The following is a 15,174-nucleotide window of genomic DNA, read 5'->3' as shown; positions in this document are numbered from 1 at the left end:
GCGCCTCCAACTCGATCTGCGGATAAAACTTTATCCGCAGCGCAAACGGTCAAACTGGACTGCTCAAGGCGCCTTAAACAATCATTCAAGGCGCCTTCAATGTGTTCAAGGCGCCTTCAATGTGTTTAAGGCGCCTTCAAGGTTACTGCTACAGTAATTTCAGCCTCTTTTGTCTTCTTTTCTTCTCCTCTTTAGCTTCCGAAGCTCCGTTCTTTTGGGTGATTGCGACCAACCGGAATAGGGCTCACCCGAACCCAATTCCCGGCCTTCTCCTCGAGTAGCCTTCCGTCCCGGCTTAACGTCCCTCGAACGCCGCGCACGCTCTTCACGCCCACCGGAGTACTCTTCCGCAGCTCTCTCGTCCTTCGGACGCACCGAGCCCGTCGGCTCCCTTCCCGTGCCATCCTTCTCGCTAGCTGCGTCTTCCGCTCGACTTCCTGTGTTCCTAAGCTCCTGCACACTCAGACACAGGGATCAAACACAGCAGGACCTAACCAACTTGGTTGATCACATCAAAACTACCACGGGGTCCAACAATTCTTCCCTTCAGTTATTGAGCCCTTTATTGGTGCTAGAATTGAAAGCCTCATGATGCTTAAACTCATGCAATTTGATTGCTCCCACCTTTCAAATTCAGCTCTCTTCTCTATAGTGCTCACACTAGTCAGGTGTGTGGGGCAATCATATCTTAATGCATAGTCTACCTATATGAAGCCCAAGACTACAATTTCAAACTCTTTTCATTCCATAAAATATGATTCAGTTAGTATGGGGTGTAGGATCGGTGTGGTAGAGAGAGTGGGGGGTAAATCTCGATTACGTCTTTATCTTTCGTTCATTCTTTCTATTAAGAGTGTTAGTAACAGCGGAATATAAAATGATAAATGAAAGAATAAGGGATAAGCAGGATTTACTTGGTTCTCAACCCCCCATAGTCAGTATATCCAAAGCCTAAGTATGGGAGGCACCCTTCCACTAGATCTCCTTTTCAGATTTTTTTCAGAGGCGGAGAAACCGTTTACAAGTTTAAGTACAAGCACAAGAATATAGAAATGATAACAAGCTTGTAATGAAAAATACAAAACAAAGTGTTGTCGATCGGTCCCAAATCTTGAGTGCCTTGCACTCCTCCTGGCGAATCCCCGGTCGCACAAGCAAAGCATTGTCGACTTTTGAGTGTAGAGTCAAAGAGCTGTAGAGTAGAAAATTGTCGTTCGACTCTATTTACGAGGCCTTCTTTTATATGCCTTGTTCAGTCTACTGATAAGCCCTATCAGTATACCAATCTTGGATAGAACTTGATCCAAACGACCGAGTTTATAGCGATATGTAATTTTATCGTTATCAAGTTTATCGGTCTACCGATCCTTGTGATCGGTCTACTAATCCTAGTACCACCTCATCGATCTGGGTCAGGACTCAAACCCGGTCAGCCAAACCCCGATCAGTCTATCGGTTCTTGGAATTGGTCTACTGAACTTGCTCTTGTTTGGTTCGATTCAAATCAAGTCTAGTTCACTTCTGGCTTGGTCTGGTTTGCATTTGTCTGCTTCCTCAATCTTGCTTCAACTCCAGGTTCCTATAAGACAAGCATACAATAACAAACAAACAATTTAAGCCTTAATTGTAGTTTGTCTAACCTAGTAGGTTTACCTTAGCCTTACCCTATACGTCTAACCTACTAGGCTTACCTTCACCACCTAGAGTTCGCTCCATAGGATTTTCTTTGCTAAGTATTCGATCACCCTTGACCTACTTGGATTTACCCTTACCTAATCTTTAGTTAGGATTAGTCACTCAGTAAACTTCTCACTTGTCTAACTTCTAATTAGGACTAGTCATTATGTAAACTTCTCACCTACCTAACCTCTATTTAAGATTTTTTTCTTGCCTAACTTTCAATTATGATTAGTCATTCGATAGACTTTTCACCTGCCTAATCTACAATAAGGATTAGTCACTCGGTAGACTTCTCACCTACCTAACTTCTAGTTAGAACTGACAGACGGGTCAACCTGTGGCTGGCCAACCATTTGACAGGGCAAGGTTGACCAACCCGTCATCTTGGCTAGTTGGGAAATTCCCAATCCAATCCAATTCAAGGTAGATTGCGGGTTAGACGACCAAACGCGTGGGCCCATCAAAAATTTTTAAAAAAATAAAAAAAAATTATATCTTCAACATTTTACTTTCGAAAAGTTTCATCAATCAAATGTATCCAGAAATAGATATTTTAAATGTAAATGTACCCAAACAAGTACACATGTTTAATGAAAAGTACTATTTTATTTTAAAATTATAGCAAAGAAAGATAATAAATTGACATAAAACTTAGCTTACATGTGTTTCTCAACCCGTGAGCCATAAAATTCTAACCCAACCCACTTAAATTGTTTGGCGAGATGGGGCAACCCTACGGCCCCAACCCAAATTGACGACTGTACCTCTAGTTAGGATTTTTCTTTGCTTAACATCTAGTTAGAACTAGTAATTCAATAGACTTCTTACTTGTCTAACCTTCAGTTAGGATTTTCTCTTCCTAGTTATCTTATCCTGACTAGACTTCACTCACATCCAAATATCAGGTCCTATTTGGATCAACCCTTGGTCAGATTAACCATACTTACATACATTGTCAAATATCAAAACCTTGGAAGTTGATTACACCAACAATCTCCCCCTTTTGATGTTTGATAATTTTCTTAAGTTAAGCTTGAGCCTTGAGGGTTTTTATCAAATTGGGAGGGTTACTAGTTTGTTTAACTTAAGTTTCTTCTCCCCCTTTGTTATATATCAAAAAGATTTATCTAAGTTTTCCTTAGGTTTGCACCAACAATAAGGGTTACCTTGGTAAAAAATTATTCTCTTTATTGTGTGATTGAAAATGTTCAAAGTGATATTTTTTACAGGAATTTTGAAAATACATTTTCAAAGATTTTTTTTTAAAAAAACTTTTTCAAACACTTTTTCAAAGCATAATTTTTTAGATTTTCCAAATGAATTTTTATAGAATTTATTTAAAAGAGTTTTCAAAAATGTATATAAAAAAATTGAAATAATTTTGAAAAGTATGTTTGATCTTTCAATTAGGTCTTCCCCTCAACTTGATACACTCTTATTATTCCTTGTTATCCACATGAAAAACTACCTATGTATCTTAGGGATTGATCCAAGTCAAAGGAACAATTAAAGTATATTTTTTAAAAAAAAAATTCAAAACATGAATTTTTAAAGTAATTTTTCAAAAATATTTTTAATAATTTTCAAAACATTTTCAAGACTTTTCAAAACATTTTTACCAATTTCAACACATTTTCAAAAAAAAATGTAAAATATTTTCAAGAATTTTCAAAAAAAATAATTTCAAGAATTTTTAAATAGTTTTCAAAAATTCCAAAGATTTTTCAAAATAAATTTTCAAAACAAAAATAGATTTTCAAAAATAATTTTATAGAAACCTCCCCTTAACCTGATACACCCTTAAGATATCTTTATTAATCACAAGGAAGATTTACCTATGTGTCTTAGGGTTCTGGACTATAGTGTTGACTTAGAGATTTAGACTTCTAAGTGTTGGTCAACAATTAAAAATTTTCAAAGTATATAGATTTTCAAAAATGATGTATAATACATCCAATCAAATATGAAATACATTACAACATCAATATGTTGAATCACTATTTTGAAAGTAATTTTTAGAAAATAATCTATAAGTTTTGAAAACTTTTTCAAACTATTTTCAATTTAAGTGTCCTTATCATTTCACTATTTCTAAATATCTCAATACAATCAATCATGATATCTTCATGAATTTTGTAGGATGTTTAGTTAGTTTTATTTAATTTAAAATTTAATTTTGAATTTTGCAGTTGTTTGACCTTATATTTGATTTAGGTTCAACCGTTAGTCAATTAAGCAACGGTCAATTAAGCGTATATTTCAAAAATCAGTTTTCAAGTCGTGGCAAGGCACAAAGGTCTTCTTGGGTAGTGGAATATCGACCACCTTTTCAGACAAAGTCTTTTTAAGAAATTATACACTTAACCAAATTTTTAAAAATTTTTGATCTAACTAGTTTAGGATATGACAAGGTATTTTCAGTTAGTTTCAATTAGTTAAGCTAATCAAGTAGGGTACTCCTTACTCCACTTAACTACTTAGATTAAATTTCCCTAACGTATTATCATCTTAACCAACTAATACTATGTTAGGCAAGAATTGATCATCTTTTTTTCTATCTAGCTATTTAATTTAAGCAATAAAGTAAGGCTATCATGATGACATGACATGACATAAATAACTAAAAAATATTTAATTAAAAATATACATGAGCATGGTGGCAAAAAGACGAATACGCTCGCCACCAACGCCCCCGCCAACCCGTCCCAAGACCAACACGGAGGAGGTAAATCACAAGCGGCTACTAACCTTTAGAATAGTGACTAGCACATAAGAGAGGCATTTATCTCGGCTTTATCGAATTCGAACCCCAGACCTCATAGTGACAACACCTTATGTGATAACCACTAGATCCATCCGAGAGGATAAAATATACATGAGCATGACAAATATACATGTGTCAATCAAGTCAAGCATTTATCAATTGATTTATAATAATATATTAAATTCTTGATTTAATGCATTTCATGTGAGCTCGTGAATGTGTTAATCCACTTTAACACATTTTGACTTTTATTAATCTAATTGTTTCATTAGGTAGAAATTTATTAATTAGTTTCATAATTATAAGTTACTCGATTATAACTTAGTTTATGATTTTTAATTTTTTATTTGGGTTTCATATTTAATTTTTTGATGTATTAAATTCTTTTTCTAATTGTGTTGTTTTTTTGAAATTTTTAAATGTTGTGGATTTAAATTTTGAAATTTGATATTTAATTAATATTTGTTCCATAATCAAATGAAACTTTGATAATTATATATTCCGGATTTCTTAAATTTAGATTTAACTTGTTAAAATTTATAGATTTATTTTAATGACATTTAGTATTTAATTTTTATTTTTTTGTATTTAATTTCTAATTTTTAGAATTATTCATTTTTTCATAATTAAATGATACTTTATTATAATTAATTTTAAGATTTAATTTAGTATTTTTAGTGTTTAAATTTTAATTTGTATGATTGAAATTTGTAGATTCATTTTCTAAGCTTTTAAGATTTAATCTTGAATTTTTTTGAATTAATTTCAAATTTTTAAGATTTGGATTAGAATTTATTTCATTTGAAATTTGTTTTTTTAGTATTTGTTTTCTTCAGATAATTATTGTTTAAATTTTTAAAATTACGGTTATGATGATAATTTATTTTATTAAAATTCAAAGTTTTATCTTCTCATTTTTTAAGATTTAATTTTAAATTTTTAGTATTTAAATTTTTAATATTACAGTTATTCAAATTATTAATAGGATTATCTTGATTAATTAATTCATTATTTAATTTCAAGTTATTAAAATTTTTAGGATTAGAATTTAAATTGTTATATTTATTTTGATTATAATTTAGATTAATTTTATTTAAATTGGTTGAATTATTAATTAATTTTGGATTAATTAAATTGGAATCATTCAAATTTATTTTATCTTGATTGATTAAATCAATATCTAGATTAACTTTTAATTAATGTTGTTTTTCAAATTTATTAAATTTGAATTATTAAGATTTGAAGTTTTTTAATTTAAATTTATCTTAATTAATTTATGATTATCTTGATTAAAATTTAAGTTATTAAGATTTATAGTTTTAGACTTATCTTTTGAATTTGTCAAACTATCTGTAAGATTATCTTTATTGATTAATTAATTCATTATTCAAATCCAAATTATTAATATTAGAATTAGTTTGATTATTAATTATTTTCATATTAATTAGATTAATTAAATTGGAATTGGTTAAGTTAGATTTTTCTTGGTTGAATGAGTTAAAAATTTTATCTAGATTTTTATTAATTTGATTATTATTTAGATGAATTTGATTTTTATGATTATTATTATTATCAAGATTCGAATTATTATTCATTGAATTTTTCAAATTTGTATTTTTATTGCTTAAATGTATCATGCAAAGGGTATTTTCATAACTACACTTATCAGAATCACAACCCTTAATTCTGACTTTATCTTCACCTTCTTCTTCAGGCGATTCTCGTAGTGCCCGAATCTCTGATACTTAAAGCACATGATGTGTTCTTTGGTCTTTTCACGGTTAGTTTGATCAGAGCCTCCTGCGTTGATACCAATTGTAGAATCAGTACAGTTGAGAGGGGGTGGCGTGTGTGAATCTTGATTGCGTCTTTATCTTTTGTTGGTTCATTCATTCCTTTCTATCAAGAGCATTAGTAGTAGCGGAATATAAAATGATAAATGAAAGAACAAGGGGCACGCGGGATTTACTTGGTTCCTAATTCTCAGGGTCAGTACATCCAAACCTAAGTACGGGAGGTGCTCGTCTACTAGATCTTCTCCTTTCCAAAGCTTTTCTGGAGGTAGAGAAACCACTTACAAGTTTAAGTACAGGAACAACAATATAGAAATGATAACAAACTTGTAATGAAAAATACAAACAAAGTGTCGCCAATCGGTCCGAAAGTCAAGAGTTCCTCGCACTCTTGCTGGCTCTTCCTCGGTTGCACGAGTAGTCTTGTCATCTTTTGTACGCAGAGTCGAAGAGCCATAGAGTAGAGAATTGTTGTTCGACTCTGTTCCTGAGGCCTTCTTTTATAAACCTCGTTTAGTCTATCATTAAGCCCTATCGGTATACAGATCTTGGATGAACTTGATCCAAATGACTAAGTTTATCGTGATCTACGATCTCATCATTATCAAGTTTATTGATCTACTGATCCTTAGGATCGGTCTACTGATCCTGGTGTCACCTCATCGATTCGGGTCAAGACCCGAACCCGGTCAGTGGAACCTCTATCGGTCTATCGATCCTTGGGATGAGTCTACCGAACTGGCTCTGGTCCAGGTTAACCTAAGTCAAGTCTGGTTCACTCTAGACTTGGTCTGGTTGAGTCTAGTTTGCCCCTATCTACTTCCTTATTCTTGCTTCCAATTCCAGGTTTCTACAAGACAAGCAAACAACAATAAAAAAGCAACCTAACCTTTAACTGTAGTTTATTTGACTTACTAGACTTACCTAATCTTTACCCTGTAGGTCTAACCTACTAGGCATACCTTCACCACCTAGGGCTCACTCCCTAGGATTTTCTTTGTCAAGCATCCAGTCACACTTGACGTGCTTGGACTTATCTTTGTCTAGCCTTCAGTTAGGACTAGTCACTCAATAGACTTTTCACCCGTCTAACCTCCAATTAGGACTAATCATTCAATAGAATTCTGATCTATCTAAACTCCAGTTAAGACTTTTCCTTATCTAACCTCCAATTAAGACTAGTTACTCGATAGACTTATCACCTATCTAACCTTCAGTTTAAATTTTCTTCTGAATAACCTCCGGTTAGGACTAGTCACTCGATAGACTTCTTACCTACCTAACCTTCAATTAGGATTTTTTTTTGCCTAACCTCCAGTTAGGACTTCCTTTGCTAGTCATTTGGTCCTGACTAGACTTTACTCACATCTAACTATCATATCCTGTTTAGATCAACCCTTGGTAAAACTGATCAGACTTAGATATATTATCAAACATCAAAACCATGAGGGTTAATTGCACCAACAAGAGATGTTAATGTTGCTAGTTACTGATTGCACTGAATTAGAACAAAGAAGATATTGTAAGCTCACTATTAAAAGAACCAAGAATATAGATAGATTAGTTAATATATATTATAAAACTATGCAATAAAACATGCATATATACAACATTACATTTTAATCTCTGAACTAAAATGTAATTTGTTAGTTAAATTCTCTAATATAACTCAAACCTTAGTTAGTCACATAATGTGTCTTCCTTTAGGCCAGTATATTATATGCATAATTGACACTTTATACTAGTTATATGAAATTATAGCTCACGACAATCTTAATCAACCACCTAATGTATTTCTTTGGGCCAACATATTATGCGCATAATCTGAACAAATAAAATGTTGTTGCTTAATTTTAGGCTACCTTTAACATATATCTGGCTTAAAGGTATTTTTCCTTTAGGTCAATTACTTTTAACATAGATATACATCTACCGACACAAATGCAATAAACCTACCTAAAGTCTCTTCCTTTGGGTCGACATAATAATTTAATTTAGTAGCACATGTGTAGAAAGACTCAAGAAAATCCTAGGAAACTGAATCGAACAGAAGTTGTTTGCTCCACTAATGATTTCCAAGTGATCCTGAGCGGAAACTCAAACGATAGAGCAACAACATGACTTATAACACCTAACACAACCAGGCCATGTTGTGACACCCTTGACATAGCCTGACCGTTCTAGGAGGCACGACCGTACCAAAACTTTACAACTCCTGACATGAACTGGCTATGCTGGGAGGCATGGCCATGTCGACGTGTATAATGCCTAACATGGTTTGGTCGTATCATTTGACACGGCCGTGTTCAACTGTTTGGGCAACACGACCATGGCGTGTCACAGGCAAAATGCCTAGCGCGCAACACGGCTTGGCCGTGTTGGCCACCACGGTCGTGGCGCAACACGACGAAACACTAGCACTTCTATTAGCGGATCAAATGTGACAGTTTTCATGAAAACAGTTACTATTGTTCTTCTTGTTCTTCGTGAAAAAACCAAGGCCCTGTCTAATTCAGAGATTGTCTCATATATCTGTTCCCTATTCTCTTAAGCATGACTTCGGTGTATGCTTCACTGTCTTCTTATTGTCTCTTGTTTTTACATTGCTTTGTATCATGGTTCAATTTGAGAGGTCTTGACAAACTAAGGCCCTGTCTATGACAGCATGGGCCGAACAGCTTTGTACGGGCATGAATCTCCTATCAAGAATAATAACAAATCAATGAATTCCTTCTCTTTCTGCTGTGGAGGTTCCCGTAAGAAGAAATCTAAATCAAGCAAGAGAAGTTCAGAAAAGAAAAACTGAAAAAGTAAGCATGTGGATACTATTGTTCCAATATTTAAGAATGTGGATACCCTCCCTTATTTCTTCATGTCTCACTTGTTCTGTGCTAAAATTTATGTCAATTGGTCTAAGTAATGTAACATACAATTCCAGATAAATTCCTCCATCTCCTCTATTTACGATTTGTAAGTATCAAATTCAGAGAATAACTTGATTGCCACAACAAAATTGAACTTGAAATGAAGAAAAATGGTCCATAATATTCAATTTCAACTCATTGACTATAGCTTGCAACATAGCTCCATCTGCTGAGGCTCATACCATTTTGCATTGTAATGAACTTTCTTAGAGTTTGACTTTCCATTTTGCAGATTGGATGGATTTACGGTTCTGTGACAGAAGATATTCTCACTGGATTCAAGATGCATGCCTAAGCGCGCAGCATTCAAAGGCTCGGCGCCTATCAATCCTTCAGATCGTCTGAACCAAGTGCTTCGATGGGCCTTGGGATCTGTTGAGATTCTCTTTTGCCGCCATTGCCCGATATGGTATGGTTATGGCGGACGATTGAGGTTCCTGGAAAGATTTGCATACATCAACACCACCATTTACACACTGACTTCAGTTCCGCTCCTCCTGTACTGTACATTGCCAGCCATTTGTTTACCCACAGGCAAATTCATTATCCCCTAGGTACAAACGTTTTCCAGAAATTCATAAGTTCATCGTTGTTCACCGAGTGTTCTTTCCTCTGCTTCAGTTGACAAGCCTCATTCCACTTTCAATAAAGTTATCGATGTTCAAACAAGATAAATGTTATGCCTATATGAATGGGTATTGATAAATTCTTTTCGATTGCAGATTAGCAATGTTGCAAGTATCTGGTTCATTTCTCTCTTCATTTCCATCTTGGCTACTGGTATTCTGGAAATGAGGTGGAGTGGTGTCGGCATTGACGAATGGTGGAGGAGCGAACAATTCTGGATCTCCAGTGGTGTATCAGCCCATCTATTTGCCGTATTCCTAGACCTTCTCAAAGTTCTTGCCCGTATCGACACCAACTTCACTGTTACATCCTAAGCTTCAGACGAAGACGGTGACTTAGCTGAGCTCTACATGTTCAAGTGGACCACTCTGTTGATACCACCAACCACCCTTCTCTTAGTAAACCTGGTCGGTGTGGTTGCTGGGATCTCCTATGCGATAAACAGTGGATACCAATCTTGGGGACCTCGCTTCGGGAAGCTCTTCTTTGCCTTCTGGGTGATTGTTCACCTGTACCCCTTCTCGAAAGGTCTTACGGGTAGGCAGAAGCACACCTACGTTGTGGTTTGGTCCATTCTCGCGAGTGACCGGGCCAAATGTGCAGGAATGCGGCATCAACTGCTACAGAATGAATGAAAAAACACATTGAATTAATCTGTTTAACACAAGCTTCTTTTTCTTTAGCCCACCTTTTTCAGAGTCAAGTTTTTGTAGATGTTAAGACTTGTTTTGTGTCTTACATCAAGTTTCAAGTTGCAGTGTTATTAGGAAGAACAGCAATTAATAAATTGTTGATGCCAAAAGTAGAGCCTCATTAATGATAAAATTGTTAATGACAAAATTGTTGCAAACACAAAAAACTTAACCAATACATTAAATTCAGCAGATGAACTAACAAGGGTTCCAAGTCATTGAATCACTTTCTATATAGCCAAAATTGTAGAATTTAAAGGGGAAAACTGATTGCTTGAGGTCTTAAGCTTCGATCCTCTCAGTGTTTTCAATGAGAATTGCCTTGGTAGGCTTGGCGAGCAAGTCAGTGTACTCCTGGAAAGGAGATCTACTGAAGCGAGTGTCTAACCAGAGATCAGGCGTGAGGAAGCCATAGGTCTTCATCAGACAATCAAAAGTAGCCTGCAAAGAAACAAAATGTATTAAGTGCAAAATGCAAAATGCAAAATCCACTATCACCCTTATCTGAGAGAAATTTTAACTAAATATCATTAATGATATTCCAATTAAGTTCAATTATTATAAGTAAAATCCCTTCATCAATTATTGGAGCTCCAGATTTTGGTGTTTTTTAGTTTATCCTTTACGAGGACTTCATGGATCTCTCCCCATTTTCATCTGCCAAAAGGCAGTTTTCCTCTCCTTCCATCTGTCCAATCATTTCTTTCTTTTAACCAATTTCCTTGCTCAAGTGGAAATTTCAACTAAAGGATAGCTGAGACAGAAAAAGGCTCGATTGCCCTCTTTAGCTTAGAAGAAGCTTTCATATGTTTTTGTCTTTTTCTCTTGAACCAAGATCTCACCATAATAAAAATAAAATAAAATAAAATAAAGATTCCCACCTAAGATGACTCTAGAATCTAATTTTTCCACATGCTATTTTCTAATAATCCCACACCCTGATCGATAAGTATTGAATCTCCTAAGAAAAGTTATAAAGGCTTTTGTTAGGGAGTCATGATGGACATACAAAACTCTAAACATTCGGCACTGATTCTACCATTCATTCTTTATCCTAATAATTATCTCTTCATCAATATCCCTTCTTGCTAGATGATGTATGTGAAATATCTAAAATTCCTATTTCCATGGATTTTATGTTAATCCATCTTAATTGTTCCATTAAAATTTCTCTTGGTCACATATGTTCAATTTTTTTCTTTATATTAAAAGTTTCAATTTCTAAAATTTTTCTCCACTGCTTAAGTTTCTAATTTAATCTACTGTCACCCTGAAGATTAATCAAATGCTCTTTCCAAAGTGAATATTAATGATCATAAAATGATATGATGTAGCAAAATCTAAATTTGAACCATTACTTCCACCATTTCTATGTGCACCTTTCACCTTTGTATTCATAGACTCTATGTGAGCATTTAAATCCCCAAGTACAATCATTTCATCTATATGTATAACAAAACTAATTTCATCTACAATCTCCCAAAATACTCTTTTAATTTAATTCTTGAATACTAGTGGAGCAGCATAAACTCTTAGCATACCTACTTCATTTTAATTATTTTCTCCAAAATACTAAATTTTAAAACCAATATTACTTAATTCTCTAGCTATTTCTCCAGCCAATTTTGTTTCCCAACAGAAAATTGTTTGTTTTTTCTCCTAATCATTGCATGTACCAACTCTAGACCTTCCCCAAAAATACTCCCATTTCAAGTTGGTGAACTAATGTTATAATCATGGACTAATTTCATTAGTCACATTAGCTGAGAACAATGCAAAAACCTTGGTTAAAGATTAAAATTCATATTTACAAATTTAGACAAATTTTAATGGTGGAAATTTAGTCCTAATGCAACTTTCAACTTTCATTAGGACTAGGGATCAGCATCCTACAATTGTTAATTTTAAGCACTTTATTAGAAGATTATAGTAAGTGATGAATAGCCAAAAAAATAAAGGTTAAAATCATTCCTATAACAAATTCAAATAGTGCAATAACAAATGGAGATTTCAGTTAGTCACACAACAGGCAAATGGGTTACCTACTGTTGATCCGCTGGAATTGTACAACTCACCTCCAACAATCTAAAGAAAACACTTATACCTTCTGCCATCATCATTAATCATATAATCATCATTCATCTTATATAAGCTGCTAGCTACAAAATGATACAATACTTCAAGAATTATATTGCATTGTTCAAATATTCACTACATTTATTATTAAATATTAGAAGTAAATATATACTATAATTTATACTTCAAAGTTTAAGAATGAATTTTTCGAATCCCAGAATTAATAATTCTAACACAATCATAAATCCTGCGCAAAATTTAGGTACCTTTTGACCTAAGAGGATTATGATATTAAAGAAACTACTTATCATTTAGATTCTAATTTCCCCAAATTACTAGGTGGTGCCTGATAAAAATAGGCATCGGCAAAGCCCAATTAAACAGAATAAAAAACTGAATGTGTTCAATAATTTGTTAAAGCAAATAAATCTCAGTTTATGCTTCTTCCATTTGTGTTGGGGGCTAAAAATTCCTGTGAAGCCAAAATTACAAAATTATCAATCAAGTGAAATTTACCCTGTTCTTCATTTCTATTAATTTCTATTAAAGAAAGTAAAAAAAAAACTGAAAGATTAACTACCAGCAACATGAGATATACCAATAAGTAACCAATAAGGTTACTTTTCCCCATTGGAAGTTCCAAGCCCCCCATTATGTTGAATTACCTCTACTAGGATTCCAGAAACACTTGTCTAGAGATAGTAATCATCAATATGCATAGAAAAACCGAGATAACTACCATATTTCATAACATAGCAAAAAAAAAAAAAAATGAATATTATATCTTCAAACTGAAGATATAAAAATTGATAATCAAAGAAAAACTAACCTTAACAAAGTTTCCAAGGGTCTTCGTCGAACCACGGGATGATGTGTACACGTCCTCAATTCCAGCAAACTGAAGAACCTTCTTCGGAACTCGGGCAGCAACAATCCCTGCCCCTCTGGGCGCAGGCACCAGGCGGACAGTGACAGATCCACACTTCCCAGTAACCTTGCACGGAACAGTGTGGGGCTTCCCGATCTTGTTCCCCCAGTAGCCCCTCCTAACAGGGACCACCGAAAGCTTAGCCAGAATGATAGCGCCTCGGATCGCCGTGGCGACCTCCTTAGCGCATTTGACCCCGAGGCCTACGTGGCCGTCAGAGTCGCCAACGACGACAAAGGCCTTGAAGCGGGTGCGCTGCCCTGCGCGGGTCTGCTTCTGCACAGGCATGATCTTCATGACCTCGTCCTTGAGGCGGTTCCCGAGGAGAGTGTCGACGATCTGGTGCTCCTTGACGGGAAGAGAATGGAGGTAAATCTGCTCGAGGCTGGTGATCTTTCCCTCCTTTACAAGGCGGCCGAGCTTGGTAACAGGCACCCACTTCTCCTCCTCATCGCGCTGGCCGCCACCACGTCGACCGCCACGACCGCGGTCCCCGCGGCCCCGATCTCCTCGACCTCGCCCGAAGCCACGGCCAAAGCCTCCACGATCTCCTGCACCACGCTCCGCCATGAGGGATCTCCGGACAACAACTCACGGTGAGGAAGAAGAGAACGGCGGACAGGAGTGCACGCAGAGGATTTTAAAGTGGTTTAGGACGAGAGGCCTAGGGTTTTCTCTGGGGTGGCTACAACTGGGAACTCGGCCTAATCGGGCCGTGACCAGGACGGCCCAGTAAAACGTGTACTGGTTTATTTAATATTTTTAAAATAATTCGGATACCGAGAAGTTTCTTACGACGCACGAGAACCCTAAAACAGAACCGAAAGTCTGAAAGAGAAATAATATGAGTCTGAAAGAGAAATAATATGAGTGTATTGTGTGTTTTGTTCTTGAACTTTTCGTCCTCTTTATTCATCTCGATGTAACTGTTTATAGCTTTCATCTCGATGTAACTGTTTATAGCTTTCATCTCGATGTAACTGTTTATAGCTTTCATCTCCATGTAACTGTTATGCTAACATAACATCTCTAGTCGATTGTATCTGGCACTTGGACGATGTTGACGTGTTCTCAGACTTTATCTATTTTGACAATGACTCTGGATTACTCATTCCCCTTCGATCGCCTGGAGACTCGTTGCGTGGTCATTCTGAACCATTTTAACAACGATCCTGAATGACTCAGTAATCGACTTCTATTCTGGTCACCTGAAAACTCTTCAGTCGTCTGAACATGATCAACCTTAGACTTGATCAATTGCTGACTCATCTTCTCCGGTCACTTGGATGATTCCCGATAACCCGGATACAATGGCGTAGATAGGGTTGGGCTACACTGGGCTCCAGCCTAGTGCAGCCAGCAAACTTTCATGTAACAGTCAATCCAGACAATATTATTTTAGGGTTGGCCCAGATAATTTTCATGTAGCAACCACCCTTGGTAATATTATTTTAGGTCAATATTGGAATAGGCCTTGCATGAACACCGAGTGATGGAGTAATTGAACTAAGATTTAGCTCAAGGTGAGTGATGGAGCAATTGAACTAAGATTTAGCCCAAGGTGAGTGATGATCCTGGCTACGCTATTGATCGGATATATAGCTGGTCGGATATATAGTTGTCCGGACTTCGTCTCAGTCTTCCTTTCAACTTTTCGTCCCTATGATGCATCAAGCTCTTCCAGTTTGCT

The 15,174-nt window shown here is 35.6% G+C and overlaps 1 protein-coding gene across 1 annotated transcript; it reads right to left on the bottom strand.

Annotated features, from left to right (window-relative positions):
* Positions 1-10,578: 10,578 nt before the first annotated feature.
* Positions 10,579-14,139, bottom strand: LOC122002249 (40S ribosomal protein S2-like). The gene is made up of 2 exons (XM_042557355.1): positions 13,386-14,139; positions 10,579-10,921 (listed from the first exon to the last, which is right to left on the bottom strand). Exons 1-2 carry the CDS (start codon positions 14,052-14,054, stop codon positions 10,763-10,765), a joined length of 828 nt encoding a protein of 275 aa, XP_042413289.1. The 5' UTR covers positions 14,055-14,139; the 3' UTR covers positions 10,579-10,762.
* Between the last annotated feature and the right edge of the window lie 1,035 nt (positions 14,140-15,174).

Source organism: Zingiber officinale, chromosome 7A (genome assembly GCF_018446385.1).
Source record: "Zingiber officinale cultivar Zhangliang chromosome 7A, Zo_v1.1, whole genome shotgun sequence".
Lineage (NCBI taxonomy): Eukaryota > Viridiplantae > Streptophyta > Magnoliopsida > Zingiberales > Zingiberaceae > Zingiber > Zingiber officinale.
The sequence above is the reverse complement of the archived record's forward strand: the minus strand, read 5'-3'. Positions and strand labels throughout refer to the sequence as shown.

Bases quoted from the DNA above. Each gene is read 5' to 3' on its own strand.
- LOC122002249 (XM_042557355.1), bottom strand. From the start codon at position 14,054: ATGGCGGAGCGTGGTGCAGGAGATCGTGGAGGCTTTGGCCGTGGCTTC. The intron at 10,922-13,385 runs GTTAGTTTTTCT...GTTTCTTTGCAG, and splicing joins CCCTTGGAAACTTTGTTAAG to GCTACTTTTGATTGTCTGAT.